At 65.0% G+C, this 13,941-nt stretch overlaps 1 protein-coding gene across 6 annotated transcripts in view; it reads right to left on the reverse strand.

The window, feature by feature from the left end:
• Positions 1–7,029: 7,029 nt before the first annotated feature.
• The window catches only part of KCNQ2 (potassium voltage-gated channel subfamily Q member 2), a 45,681-nt gene continuing 38,769 nt past the window's right edge, over positions 7,030–13,941 (reverse strand). For 3 of the 6 annotated variants that reach the window (XM_036425935.2, XM_036425933.2, XM_036425936.2), the window contains 4 exons: positions 13,733–13,841; positions 13,154–13,285; positions 8,643–8,766; positions 7,030–8,098 (listed from right to left, as the gene is read on the reverse strand). In XM_036425935.2, coding sequence (XP_036281828.1) covers positions 7,397–8,098; positions 8,643–8,766; positions 13,154–13,285; positions 13,733–13,841 — 1,067 coding nt within the window. In that variant the 3' untranslated portion in view covers positions 7,030–7,396. Of the gene's footprint in view, positions 8,099–8,642; positions 8,767–11,087; positions 11,196–13,153; positions 13,286–13,732; positions 13,842–13,941 lie in introns of all 6 variants that reach the window. The other 3 variants (XM_036425930.2, XM_036425926.2, XM_045577277.1) reach the window with 2 other exon arrangements.

Raw genomic sequence — 13,941 nt, forward strand, 5'->3', positions numbered from 1 at the left:
AAAGTAGTGATGGCTGCAACCAGGTAGGGGTTCCTGAGGACCCACTGGTATCCAGATCCTGGGACTTTGTTGATGTCCTCCCCAAGGAGTCCTCCAGGACAGCTGCCTGGGCAGGGACAAGCGGGTGAAGGACAGGGCCCTGCTGGAGGCTGGGAGAAGGCCCACCGGAGAGGAGGGCGAGGGGAGCCTGGTGAGAGGATGCAGCCAAGGTTTGCAAGCAATCCCCACGCTCCCGCGTCCTTCACGCCCTCACTGCGGGTCAGGGACAGCTACGCTGCAGGGGGAGGTCGGAAGGTTTGGGCACGGGCTTCCAGAAAGTGAGACTGTGCAACAGAGGCGTTGCTTTGGGCAGCTTCGGCCTTGGCGGGGAGCAGGGCACAGGCCGGGACCCCCGTTTCTGCTCCAGTCTCTGGCCCCCAAAACAAATCAACTTCGGTTTGGGGCCGGCTAGCCTCCTGCCCGCAGTTCTCTCCCTGCGCTTCTACTTTTTGAGGGGATCCCACACTGGCACTCACTGTCCCCAGCTCCAGGCTTGCCTCCGGGCTCCCCCGAAATGCTGGCCTAGGTGGGTGGAGGTCTACCTGGAAAAAAGCTCCCAGCGTGCTGGCCAGGCCGGCCGGAGACCCAGCGCTGGCGTGCCACAGCCTCCTCGAGGCCCTCTCCCTGTGAGCTCCTTCATGGGCTGATAGCTCCAGGCCCCCCCACGCACGCGCACACAAACACACATGCACATGTGTGTACACATGCACACACACGTGCACAAACACACGGGCGCGCACACATACAAACACGCATGCGCACACAAACACACGTGCACACACATACGCACACGTGCACACACACGTGCGCGCACACATACAAACACGCACACGTGCGCACATGCACACAGTAGATGTGGGCCTGATGACCACTCAGAGGGGAGCTTTTCTGGCAGGAGCTCACAGCAGTTTCCTGGGGGTTTTATTGTATTTTATTTGGGGCTGCAGGCCTGAGAGTCCTGGGGGCATGTGAGCCCCATGGCACAGAGCAGGAAGAGAAGCTGGACGACGGGCCCTGGGCAAGTCTGTGGGCACCAGGAGCAGCACGCCTGAGGCCTGAGCCCCCTCCAGCCCCTGTCAGCCGGAGCCCCCTCCCCCCGGGCAGGGGTCCTCCTCTGACCCCTCCAGGCTCAGGAGTCCAGGGCCAGGCCTGAGGACATCAGTCAGAGAAAACCTTGGACTCAGGCAGCCTTCCAGGGGGCCGGCGGAATGAAAGGGGGTGTGGTGGCTCACTCGGAGTGCGGGCCGGCTCCTCAGGCAGCTTCCTCTGGGTGCGGGAGGGTGTCCACCTGGGGTGGGGTCTAAGGAGCCGGCACGTATGGGCTCTGTATTCGCCTCCCCCCGACCAGAGCTGGTCCTCCTGCCCCTGCCCAGGGCTCCTGCCTACTGTGTCCTGTCACACCGCCGGCACAGCCCCTCCAGGCCCGAGGCCACCGCACCCCCACGGTCCCCGTGCCCGCTCAGCCTTGGACACAGAGGTGCCTGCAACCTGCCCTCGTGGTGGAGCGCCGTGGGCCGTGGTGACAGCAGGCAGGGCAGGGTGTCCGTGGGGCGCCGTGCTGTGTGGGAGCCTCACCAGCGCGGGCAATGTGCCATCACCGCCTCCCTGCCCTCGGGGGAACTTGTCCAGAGAATGGGGGAGGGCCTCAGTGGAGCAGCCCCTGCGGTGGGCAGCAGGCCCTCTCTCCGTGCCCCTCGGCCAGCACCTGCGGGGGGACAGCTCAGCCCCCAGAGCTCCGCAGTGGCCCCTCATCTGAGCCCAGAGCCACGGGGCCCTCAGTCCCCCTGCCCTGTCCCCGCACCCCACCCCGCAGCTGGGGACACGGTTCTGGATGACACCTCCCGCCATCAAGCTTCTGCTGCCCCAGCCATCACAGCTCTGCATCTCCACAGCGCAGCTGCGCCATCCGGATACGGACGAGGTGCCCATGGGACCCAGGTGTGCTGGCTCCTCTGGTCCTGGGCGGAGAGGGAGGATGCACAGATGTTCCAGAGACCAAGCAGCTGTGTCCAGGGGACCCCAGCTCTGAGTGTGCTCCAGCCACATCCCAGGAAGGCTCTGGGGCCACATCTGCCCCTCTCTTACCTCAAACTGGGGGCACCTGAGCTCTCTGAGCATGGTTTCTCCCCCTGCATAGTGGGGTGATTGGTGGTACCCTCATGGGATTGGGGTTACATGCACAGAGCAGAGAATGAGGTGCAGGCCGTGGGCATGGGGCTGCATGGGCCGGGCACGGAGAGGGCAGCGAAATCTCTGGGCATTGTTGGGGAGCAGCGGGGACCACAGGACTACACAGACCCTCAAATACCTGCCCTGCCCCTGCTCTGCTTATTCTGTCATCCGTGGCCAGTGTCACCCAGGGCCTGTTGGTCTTGCTGGGAGCAGAGCCTCGGCCGGGCTGGTCCCCAGCAGCCTGTCCTCCGTTTCCTTAGAGACAAACCACTGCGTTAGTCAAGCATGGGCGCCCAGTTAAAGTCCCATTTCCCAACCGTTCCTACAGAACGTGACTGGGGTGTGTGCTAGTGTGTGTGTGTGTGTGTGTGTGTGTGTGTGCTAGTGTGTGTGTGCTAGTGTGTGTGTGGGGGGAGGGTGCTTCTCCCCCACACTCCTTCTGCTAGCAGGTGTGATGGCTTGCCTCCAGCAGCCACACTGGCCCATGTGGTGATCCTGAGGAAGAAACCATGTAGAACAGAGAAACAGGACGGAGCGACCGGGCCTCTGGCACCATAGGGGCCACCACACTAGTCCGAGACAGCCTCCCTCTGGACGGTCACTGCGAAGGACAATAAGAGTCCCTTCTGTTGGACCCTCGGTTCTTTAAAGTTTCTGTTCTTCACAGCCCGTCCTCATGCTGTGACCGTTCCTGGAAAAGCAGAGCTTTCTAAGGCAAGCAGTCACCCCGCCGAGGCGAGATAGCAAAACGTCTCTCCCGCGGGCGCCTTCCTCCCACTGCAGCCCCCGCACGAGGGCAGCGAGGGACCCCGAGCACACGGGGTCCGGGTTTACACTGGCCCCTCGAGCTGCAGAGAACAGAGGGCGGGGGCGGTGCTGGCCACGCACCCCCAGTGAGGGGCCCAGCTCCGGCTCCTGGTCCTGGCCGCCGGCAGGGATGGGCAGGGCCGCTGAGGGCTGCCGCCAGTGCCGTGGGTGGACAGGTGAGCGCAGTGGCCCCGCTGGCCGGCAGCACCGCCACAGATCTGAAGAGCCAGCCCGATGGAGCTCGCCTGGCGGACAGGGCAGTCCTCCGTCATTGGCACTGAACCCAGAGGTGTCCGCCAGCCGCGCCCCGGAAACCTCGTTTGCCAAAAGGCAAGGCTTGCAGGATAAACCTCTGGTTGGTCATCTGGACCTGCCAGGCCCGCCCTCACACCCCACCCCACAGTAGGGCCAGGCATCTGTGTGGGGCCAGACATGAGTCCACTGGACCACGGAGCCCTGCTGACCTGCTCTGCCTGCTCAGCTGACCCCCAGAGGCCAGGGGGGTCTGGTGGGAGGAACATTCCAGAAGGTGGGCAGCATAGCTGCTCAGCACAAGCCCCTTACAGCCAGGCCCTCGCCTGGGAGATAGGATGTCACCCCGCCCCCAGCACCTCACCCCGTTGGGGCCTGGCAGGTCGCTGGAGGTCAGCCAGTGAAGTGAGGGGAGTGACTGGGGAGGTGCCAAGGGCATCGGGAGGTGGCTCCGAGGACACAGGGCACAGAGCCCACGCCCAAGGACCGGCTGATGCTTTGGGTGAGGAGAAGGCCGCTGGCAGGAGCCTGCTCTGTGGGCCACCCGCTGTGGCCCTCGATGGTGGCAGAGAGCACCGCCAGAGCCCAGTGCCCTGACCCTGAAGAGCCAGACCCTCCCACAGGAGCGCAGTCCGGGCCACACCAGCAGCCCGAGGATGACCGCGAGAGGAAAGAGACTCGCACCATGCAGGTTGGATCACTGTGTTTTACTCAGTGCGCAGGCCCACTGGGCACCGGACTCATCCCTGTGGCCACAGAACTTTCCAGAACTTCCCATGTGCATCCCTGACACCAGATTCCACACCAAGGTCCCCGGGGAGCCCGTGCCGGGCCCATTCTCACCGGAGCATCCCATCCTGCTGCTCCTAGCGATCCTGGACCCCCCGGCGTCTCTCCTCGGAGAATGTCAGTGCAGCCGAGACAGCGGCTGGTGACACGGCACGCACAAAGGCCGTCCTGTGCGCCGCGCACGCGAGCCCGCGGTGCCACACCAAGGCGTTCGGAAGTATTCTTTGGAGCATGAACAAAGTGCAAGCAGCCAAGGCAACAGCGCAGGCGGGGAGCTGCAGCCGCCTCGGGCTGCGGGCGGCCCAGCCGATGGGCGCGGTGGGTGGAGCGAATCCAGGCAGGCGGCCCCTCGGGCCAGCGGGCGTGAGGCGGTGAGACGCCTGCTCCGTGCCCTCCGTGGAGCGGGTCTGCGGACCATGGGCTGGGGTGAGGGGAGGGACGCGTCCGGCTTCAGCGCCTGGAGGTCACCTGGGCACGGGGCGACCTCAGCGGCTCTGGTCAACGTGCATTAAGGCAACAACTTTGAGACCCAGTCAGAGCTGGACTGCAGCCAGTCAGCCGCGCTCGCTGCCCAGAGGCCAGGCCAGGGCTGCCCTCTTGTCCTCATGCCCTAGTCAGCGTGTTGCCCTTGCAAGTGCCCAAGCAAAACCACCCAACCCCTCCCAGCCCAACAAACGGCTTCAAAGGCTGTGAAGAGGGCCCTCTCCTCCCAGGGCCTCCTTTTCCTCTTTACCCTGTCTCCTACCGCCCACCCACCCCAGCTGGCAGCCGCCCCGGGGCTCTGCCCGCTCCAGGGCCCCAGCCACGAGCACCGGGCCCCGGGCCCCTGGGAGAAAGCAGCGCAGGCCTGATTGCACCACCCTCTCCCTGCAGGAAGCCCTCCTCGGTTGTTTCTGCTTCGTCCTCGGTGGGGTCCAGGCGGAGGCTGCCCAGGGACAGCCACACAGGCTCCCGCGCTCTGGAGCAGGCGGCCCCGCCAGGCCCCGCCCTTCTGCCTCACGCCCACGTCAGTGATAAGGCGGGATCACCAAGGCAGATCTGCACCGCCCCAGAGGGCAGCTGAGCGTCATCTGTACATTATTTACAGTTCAGGGCGAACATGGAATAGATACAAACACCAGCGTTTCCAGAGGCCCCAGAGCACCCAGACCTGCGCCTCTGGGCTTCCGAAAGCATCTATAAATGTCTCGGCACCAGCTTCTTTCCAAGAACAGCGGATGGGGACCTGATATATGGTGGCCCCAGAATGTGGGGGCAACAAAGAGGATGACCCTCTCCCGTGTTCACATCTCAAATCCACAGCCAGGGAGGGGACAGCCTAGCGGAGGAGAGGCGGGCTCACAAGTGACACACTGCAGACGCCCTGGGCTCAGCCGTGGTGACTGGAGGCCGCTGAGCCCTCGGGAGCAGCCCTCGCAGCACGGGGACCTGGAGCGGACGGGCAGTGTTGCTAAGCGGGTAGCTGTGGTCTCTGGTCGGGACAGGGCGCCCCTGAGCCCCGGTCCCTCCGTCCGCCCAGGTGGCTGGTGTGAGGCTGTGGCTCATGATTCCGCAGGGACCAAGGAGGGAGATGCTGGGCCAGTAAAGGAGAGGAGCATCCTGGTTGGTGGTGATGAGGCCAGGCCCCTGGCCAAGGGGCCCAGGGAGCTGGCCAGAGCCTCAGCATCACATCCAGACAACCCTCAGATGCCGGCCCTCCTGGCCCACCCACCCACTCTGTGGGAGGACAGCATGGGGCTGCGTGGCTCCAGGGCACCTTCTGCCACTTCTCCCAGGGGCCCGGGTGGCAGAGCACCACGCTCCCCGATCCAGGCCACTGTGGCTCCCCGAGTCCCCGAGTCCTCATGCCTGAGGGCAGCCAAGAGGCCAAGGGCAGCCCAGGCAGAATGTGATGTGCGCGTGTGGGCATGTGTGTGTGTGACTGTGTGCGTGTGTGCACGTGTGCACTGTGTGAGGTGTATCATGCATGTGTACATGGGTGAGATTGTGCAATTTGTGTGTGTGTGGTTTGTGTGCCCACGTGTGAGCATGTGATGAGCACAGGCATGTGCCTGTGGCGTGGAGTGTGTGCTTGTCCCCGGACCGTCTGCCCTCAGCCACACTCCTGTCTTGTCACTCGCACGCCCAAGGCAGTGCACAAGGCTTCTGGGAAGTGGGCCCCGCACAGTGGGCGGGCGCTGAGGGCACATGTGCTGCTCAGACTGGGCCTGGGGCCGAGGAGGCCGGACCCCAGAGCCATGGCCTGAGCCCCACCTGCTGCGGCCTCAGAGACCCCCAGCCAGTGTGTGCTCACACGGGTGAGGAGACAGCTCATCTCCTACCTCGTGGCCTTAGCTGGGCTCAGCCCTGCACCCATAGGGTCACTGCCTCAGAGGGTGCCAGGTGCCAGGCTTGCTGCCCATCACCCCAAATGCCAGGTGCCCCACACTGCCTGCTGAGGCCCCACTCCCGGCTCACAGCTGCTGCTTCTCGGGCCGGGTGCACAAAAGAGTGTGGGGGCGCAGGGTGGGGACGGTGACACCAGCAGGCCACAGCCAGGGGACCGGCTGTGGAGCCCGGCGGGCGGGGCGGGCGGCTCCAGCGGGACAGAGAGCCAGCCCACAGCACAGCCGCTGTCTCGTGGCTGTGAGGACGTGCACAGCCCCGACAGGACACCCTCTTCCAGGCCGGGCCAGGCGCCCTGGGGACTGGCGGAGCAGCGAAGGGCAGGGAAGTCTGCTCACCACACCCAGCAGCCCCAGTGTGGCGCCTCCCCTGCCAGCGCCACTGCCCACTCGTGGGTCTCCGTGAACGTGCTGGCCGGAGCCTGCTGACCGGCACCGGACAGGGCAGAGCCCAGAGGACAAGGGGTGCCCGGCCCCCAGTTCTCCCGTGGGCGGGAGAGCCCCCAGGACCCTCTGCCAGAAGCCTGTGGAGCAGAGCCGAGACGGGGCCTGCGGTCCCCATGCTCCCGTGTGTCCTGAGGCCGGGCCCCTCCTCTCGGGCACTCAGACCGCAGCGGGTGGCACTGGGAGGCTAGGGGCGTCCTCCCGGCAGCGCACCGGGACACACCTCCAGGGCACAGGCCTGTCCCGCCCGGGCACCCTCACTCTGGCCCGCTCCCTGACTCCACCCCTCCAGCCTGTACCCGGGCCGTCCTCTGCCGACACCCGCCCTCGCACACGTGGGCCGGGGTCTGCAGAGCGGGCATGCGGCCTGAGTGCCACTGTTGGGAAAGGACTTCCGTTAACCTCCACCGTGAAGACGGGAGCCTCACTGCCGCCGCCGCTTCAGGCATGGGCACCGGAGGGTCCGCCTCGCCCCCTCCAGGCCAGGAGTCAGGGAGAAGCGACGGGCCTCATTTCCGGGGCCCGGCCCAGCCCACCTCCCCGAAGGGGCCCTCGCCCGTGGCGGAGCGGGGCGGCGGCCCGCAGGGGGTGCAGAGGTCCGAGTCCGTGTCCGACTCGCCCTCCGCGATGTAGGGCCTGACCTTGGCGCAGGGCGCCGCGGCCGCGTAGCAGCTGTTGAGTGCGTCCAGGTTCTCCTTGGACTGGGAGATGCTGAAGCCGCTGAAGGAGCGCTCCAGCTCCTCGTGGTCCACGGACGGGATGGAGATGGACGTGTCGCTGTCGCGCAGCGCGCCCTCGTGCCGCAGGCCCTCGGCGCCCGCCCGGCCGCCGTTGTGGGCGGACAGCGAGCGCTCGTGGGAGGGCGGCGGCGGGATGCGCACCAGCGGGCCGTGGGCCCCCACGGGCGAGGCACCGTGGCCCTGGCGTGGATGGCCCTGAGGCTGCCACGAAGTGGAGGGCGGGCACTGGGCGGAGGGCGCGGCCGGGGGCGCCGCGAAATTCTTGTGGCCGGTGGAGCTGGTGGAGCGGATGAGCTTGACGATGCAGCCGCTGCGGTCCCCCTGGTCGCGGCTGTCCTCGGGGCTGTGGTAGGGCGGTGCGGGCTCGGGCTCCTTGGCCCCGAAGTACGCCTCGGTCTCCGAGGGCGGGATCCCCATGCGCTGCGTGTAGATGCTGACCAGGAAGTCCAGCTTCTTCTCCATGGACAGGACCTGCAGGAGGGGCTGCTGGGCAGGCTGCTCCCTAAGGCAAAGAGGCCCAGCTTTTCCCTGAAGGGGGGGGGGGGCGCGCGCGCACGGGCTGCTCCCTGCAGAGTGCAGAGGCAGAGGGAGGCAGACCCACCACCAGCTCGGCCACGGAGCCCACTGCTGTGTGGCCTCAGGCTTCGGAGTGCTGCCTGGGTGCTCCTGCTGACCTGGCTGCCACCGTGGCCCCCACAGGGCACATGCCCGCCCCCCCCCCCCCCCGAGCAGAGCCCAGTGGAAGTCCTTATGTGTCCAGGAGAGGGCTCTGGGGTGAGGGCCAGGTGACAGAGGCCACCCACAGGCCCCCACCCAGGCAAGGAGGGCGCAAATGGTGCTCCTGGTCCCGAGGGCCTTGGCCAAAGGAGAGAACGTGCCCCAGCCTGGGGAGGCCTCAGGGGGCATGAGCGCCTGAGCCGTGATGGGCCCAGGCCCTGGAAGCTCGGGGACCCTCCTGCAGCGTCCGTCCCTAGCTCTGGGCTAACTCCACGGTGGCTCTCGCGGCTTCGCCCACCTGCTTCTCCACCTTGCCCAGCCGGCCCATCATGCTGGGGTCCTCCGTCAGCTCTGCTTCCGCCGGGCCCTTGGTCCGGTCCTTGTCGGTCATCGCCGGGCCCCGCCCCACGATCTGGTCCACTCTGCCGGGAAGAGACCCCGCCCACGGCACAGGTTTGAGTGGGAATGGTGGCCATGGCCGTCTTCCTGGCTAGGCCACAGCCTCCAGATGCAGGCTCCAGGCCGCACCCAGAGCTGACTGGGCAGCGGTGCCAGGACAGAGGGGTGCCGGGCACCTATTCCCGCCTGGTTCTGGACTCCCAGGGCTGCTCCCTGTCCACCCCTCCCAGTGTCAGGCACATCAGTGAGGAGGCCCAGGAAGGCCCTGCGGCCATTCACCCCGAAGCTCTGCCCCCTCCTGAGCTTCCATCCTGCACAATGTGCCTCAGCCCTCTGCCCAGCCAGTCCGGTGCGGGCAGTCAAACGTCTGCAGGGGGACAACAAAGCAGGGCGGGGACAGGGAGCTGGGGCTCCATGCACCAGGACAGGGAGCGGGGACACAGACCAGCACGGAAACTGCCCACACACAACCAGAGAGGGAGTCTGTGTGTTTGCACATGTGCATGTATGCGCATGCATCGGGTACACTGTGTGTCTATGTGTGCATGTGTTTGGGGTATATTGTGCATGTGTGTGTGCATGCATTGTGTCCACTGTATGAACACATGTATATCATACATGCCTGTGTACAGGTGAGAACGTGTGTGTGTGTGTGTGTGTGTGTGTGTGTGTGTGAGCGCGCGCACACGCACATGTGCAGGATGCAGAACACAGCTGAGCTTCTCTCAAACCAGGCCTCAGTCATGAATGCCGAGGAGGGCTTGTTGCCCACGCTGTGCAGGAAGGGCTCGGAGGGGCCTTAGGGAGTGAGTGCGTGGACTGGCATCAAGGGCCTGGCTGTCTGCAAGCCCTGGGGCAGCGGCTGTGAAACTGCCCAGCAAACGGTGCTTGAGCCAGGATGCAGACAAGCTGGACAGGCCCCAGGCCGAGGCCCACAGCCCCTGCCTCATCTCAGGCCTGGAGCCCCCAGCACAAAGCTCACTTCTCAAGTTTGGGGTGCCAGGAACTTGTGAGCTGGCTGGGGTCACAGCTGGGTTTCCTTCCTGACCACAGGACCACCCTGTCAGCCTCAGGCGGGGCATTGGGGTGGTTTCTTTCTGTTGCAGGAAGCAGAAGAGGGGTTCAGGCTTGCGTCAGCCATGGAGCAGCCTCCCCATGCTCTCACAGGCTTCATGCTGGACTCATGCACCCAAAGGGCCAGCAGGGCGGGAGGGACGGCAGGGACGCTGGGCTCCAAGCACACGCCCGTGGGAATGGACATGGAGAAGGGGCTCACGGTGTTGCCACATGTGCATACAGGCCAGGCCGGGCTCAGCGCCTTCACCCCTGCCACATGATGACCGCCCGCCTGGCTGGTCCCCTGGGAGCGGCCCTCGAGGAGCCTGTGCACCTGCCCTGGGCCTCAGGCTGAGGCGGTGGCTTAGCCCCTTAACCCCGCTGTGCCAGCCCTGTCCTCCTGCCGCCTCTGGTGCTGAGTGCCGGCTGCGGCCTGGAGCCTGGGGCTCTGAAGGCAGCAGGGCTTGCCCAGCTCTTGGCTCTCAGCCTCCAGCTCCGCCCCTGCAGGATGGCTTGGGTCTCAGGTACCCCATCCTTGGGGCTGGGGGCCATGGTAGAGCAGGGGACCCAGAAAATATTGTCTGGGGCTGCCCTGGGTCAGGCCCGCTCTCCTGAGAGAGAATGCCAGGCGGAGACGTCTGACATGCTGGCCTTGCCCCCAGGTGCGCCGGGCCCCTCTGCTCCCAAGCTGCCAGCACTGCCGGGGGCACCTCTCCTCACCCTCTCCTCTGGGACTGACCACACCTGCCGGAGAGGGCGGACAGGGCACAGCATCCGCTGACGGCGGGCCCCAACGTGCGGACTGGCTCCTGAGCTCATGTGCTAACTCCCGTCCACTCTGCCCCTCGGAACGCCGTCCGTGACGCGGACCCGTGCTGGTCCACAGGCTCAAGGCGAGAGAAGTGACAGGATCTGCTCAGACCCTCACGGGTCAGCCCCGCAGGCGTGCGGGTGCTGGGCGCTGGGTGGCAAGGACACCATGGTCCCCGAGTCCTGGAGGTCCTCCCTGCACATCTGGGCCCCCCGATGCTGGCCTCTGCCTCTGCCCAGGAAGCCCTGCCCCAGGAGGACGTCACATGGGGCCCTGCCGAGAGGAAAGCCCGACACAGCCCACCCGGCTCTGTGCTCCTCTGCTCCCAAGAGGGTCGCCCGCCCCTGGCGTGGCGGCCAGCGGCAGAGAAACGCCCCTCCACCCTCGGGAGGGCAGTGCGGCCTGCCGTCATGTGGCCTGGAGCGAAGGGGGCTGGCCATTCCACAGACACAGGCAGGAGAGGGCTGGCGTCCTGACCTAGGCGAGTACTGGGGTGACTCTCTCGGAGGGGCCGTGGGTCCTTTGGTGGGGTACTTCTTGTGCCGGGGAGTTGAAGGGGGTGGGGGGCCCACAATCATATCTATCCTGGCGAGTAAACAAGAGAAGAGACACCAGCAAACGCGTCGTGAGCACGTGAGGGCCGGCTGGGCTTGCCGACAGGAGCAGCCGCTGAAGCCACCTCTCACAGGAAGCGACTCGCACCAACGCAGCAGGCGCCACCCGTCTACGCTCCCCGGTCAGGGAGCACGGCCGCCGTGCCTGGTGGGCGCGCATGTGCGCAGGGCGACGGCCAGCGGCCCAGCACCAGGAGCGCCCGCTTTGACAACACTGGGGCTGTGGCCAGTGGCCCTCGCCCTCCCTGGGGGAGCACTTCCTCTTCCCACAGGAAGGAAGGAGAGGGTGCTCAGGGCAGGAGGACTGGGAGCACCACAGCTGCAGTGCGGGAGGCCCAGCAGGCAGGCTCTTCTCTCCCCGCACACAAATTGCTAACAGACACACACACACACACACACACACACACACACCTCACACTACATGCACACACATGTCTGCTTATGTGTACACAGACAGGTTCGCACACTCATATGTATACTAACAGCCTGCTTATGCACACACAGGCACATGCAGTCATGTGCACACTACACATGTCTGTTTACACAGACTCACACTCATTTATACTCACAGTCTGCTTATGCACACATATGCACACTCAGTCATATGCATAATCTTGCATGTTGCTCACGCATGTACATCTGCACAGGGGTACGCCTGACATGTTTGCACACACTCGCATGTTTTCACTCACATGCTCACACATTTCCCTTCCTGTACACACACATCTGTTCACACTCACACATAGGCGTAGTCGGTGCTCTGGGAGGACTGGCCTGGGCCTGAGCCCAGGCAGACGGAGGTGTCACCCTGCCCCGCCCACAGGAGGCAGGTAAGGCCCCTCTGGCCTCCAGGAGCAGCACAGGGGAGGCCCCCGAGCGGGTGCACAGAATTCCCAGAATGAGGACTCATCGCTTCCCGGGGGCTGGGACGGGGCTGCCCTCCGGGACTGGGCAGTGCAGCAGCCGTTTGAGGGGCTGCGGTGGGATGGGCAGGGGCTCTGACAGGCAGGAGCAGGGACCGCCTCAGGAAAGACCCACCACAATAGCTGACCTGCTCACAAGCACCACAAACACATGTGTACGCAAGCTCATTTATATGTAGAGGGTGGGTGCCTACGAGCCCACATGTACTGGCAGTGCATTTGTGTGTGCAGAATTATGTGGCACATACATGTGGGACCATACTAACAGCATATGTGTGCACATGTGTGCACTACCATGTGTGTGCGTGTAGGGTGGGCATAGGCCTTTGTGTGCAGTATGTGCGCATCTATTCACATATGTGTGTATGCCTCTCAAGCCCTTGCTCATGTATGAATACATACATGTACAGGTACCTTTTTGGGTGAGCAAGCCAGTTCTCATACACGTGGGCTTGGAGAGAGCGGTATGTGCCCTGCCATTGCCACACCGCAGACACACACCACAGACACGCACCACAGCCCCACTTACTGCCCAGGAGGTGCGTGGAGGGACAAGGCCCTCTGTCCCGGCAGAAGAGGTGCCAAGGTGCATAACTGACACTGGGTGGGCATGCCCACAACCTCACCTCTCAACACACACACACCTGTGCACATCATGGCACACGCACGTGCACACACATGCATGCACCCATACACATGCACATAGGCATGTACTGTGCACTCACACAAATGTACATTCACACATGCATGCTTCCCATCATAGAGCGGGCAGGGGGGAAGAAAGGGGACAGACAACAGAGGTGTTTAAACAAGCATGAGGGAAAGTCCATGTGGGGCAGCGAGGAAGGGCCCAGAGGTCTGGCCGCCGGCCCACCTCAGCCCTGTCCCTGCCCCCAGCTTGGCGGGGGCGCGGCAGCCCTCCCCAGCACCCGTCTCCCCACTTGGTGGAGTGCCAGCCCAGCCCGGGAGGCCCGGCCTCAGGCCCAGGGCTCAGGGCGGCTCTTGCCTGGACTGCAGGTTTTTGATGCGGGACAGCATGTCCAGGTGGCCGGCTGAGTACTGCTCGATCACATCCATCACGTCGTAGGGCCGCAAGCTCTCCTTGAACTTCCGCTTGGACACCAGGAACCTCATGACGCTGAGGGTTGGGCAGGGCCGTGAGCTGGGGCAGAGGCCACCTCGGGACACCCTCCACCAGGGCCAGCCCAGCACCCACTTCCTGGGCCTCCCAGCGCTTCTGAGAAGGTGCTCTGGACAACTTGTCCCTGTTCCTGGGCCGCCCACCCACCAAAGACACAGCCGCTCTGGTCCCAGCTGCTCAGACAGACCAGCACCCACCCGAGAACCCCGAGGGCAGCTCCTGGCTGCTCACTAACCCCTCGGATGGTGGGCAAGGAAACCCCGTGACACGAGGGCCTTCTGAGCCACAAGAGCTGGGACTGAGGGGGTGTTGGCCCGTGTCTCCCTCTCCCCCGCCCCAGCGTGTGCCCTCACACAACCCCCCCAAAGCTGCATCCCAGGGACGGTGACTGCCCGTCAGGACCCTGTGAGGGGGCGTCCTCACCCAGACGCCAGGGTCACTCACCACACGGCCCGGATGCTGACTTTGAGGCCCGGGGTCAGGTCCTCGGGCACGAACTCGCAAGTGCAGCTCTTGTTGTCATCCACGATGTCCTCCCCGGGGAGGCTTGCTTCTGGGTGGAAGGGGACGCCGCCCGTGAGGCCCCGAAGAGACCAGTCCCTTGGCGCCTGGCACCCTCGTCAGGGAACCCCTCGGCACCCCTGGCACCGTCC

The sequence above is a fragment of the Pipistrellus kuhlii genome, unplaced genomic scaffold, assembly GCF_014108245.1.
Source record: "Pipistrellus kuhlii isolate mPipKuh1 unplaced genomic scaffold, mPipKuh1.p scaffold_m20_p_87, whole genome shotgun sequence".
Lineage (NCBI taxonomy): Eukaryota > Metazoa > Chordata > Mammalia > Chiroptera > Vespertilionidae > Pipistrellus > Pipistrellus kuhlii.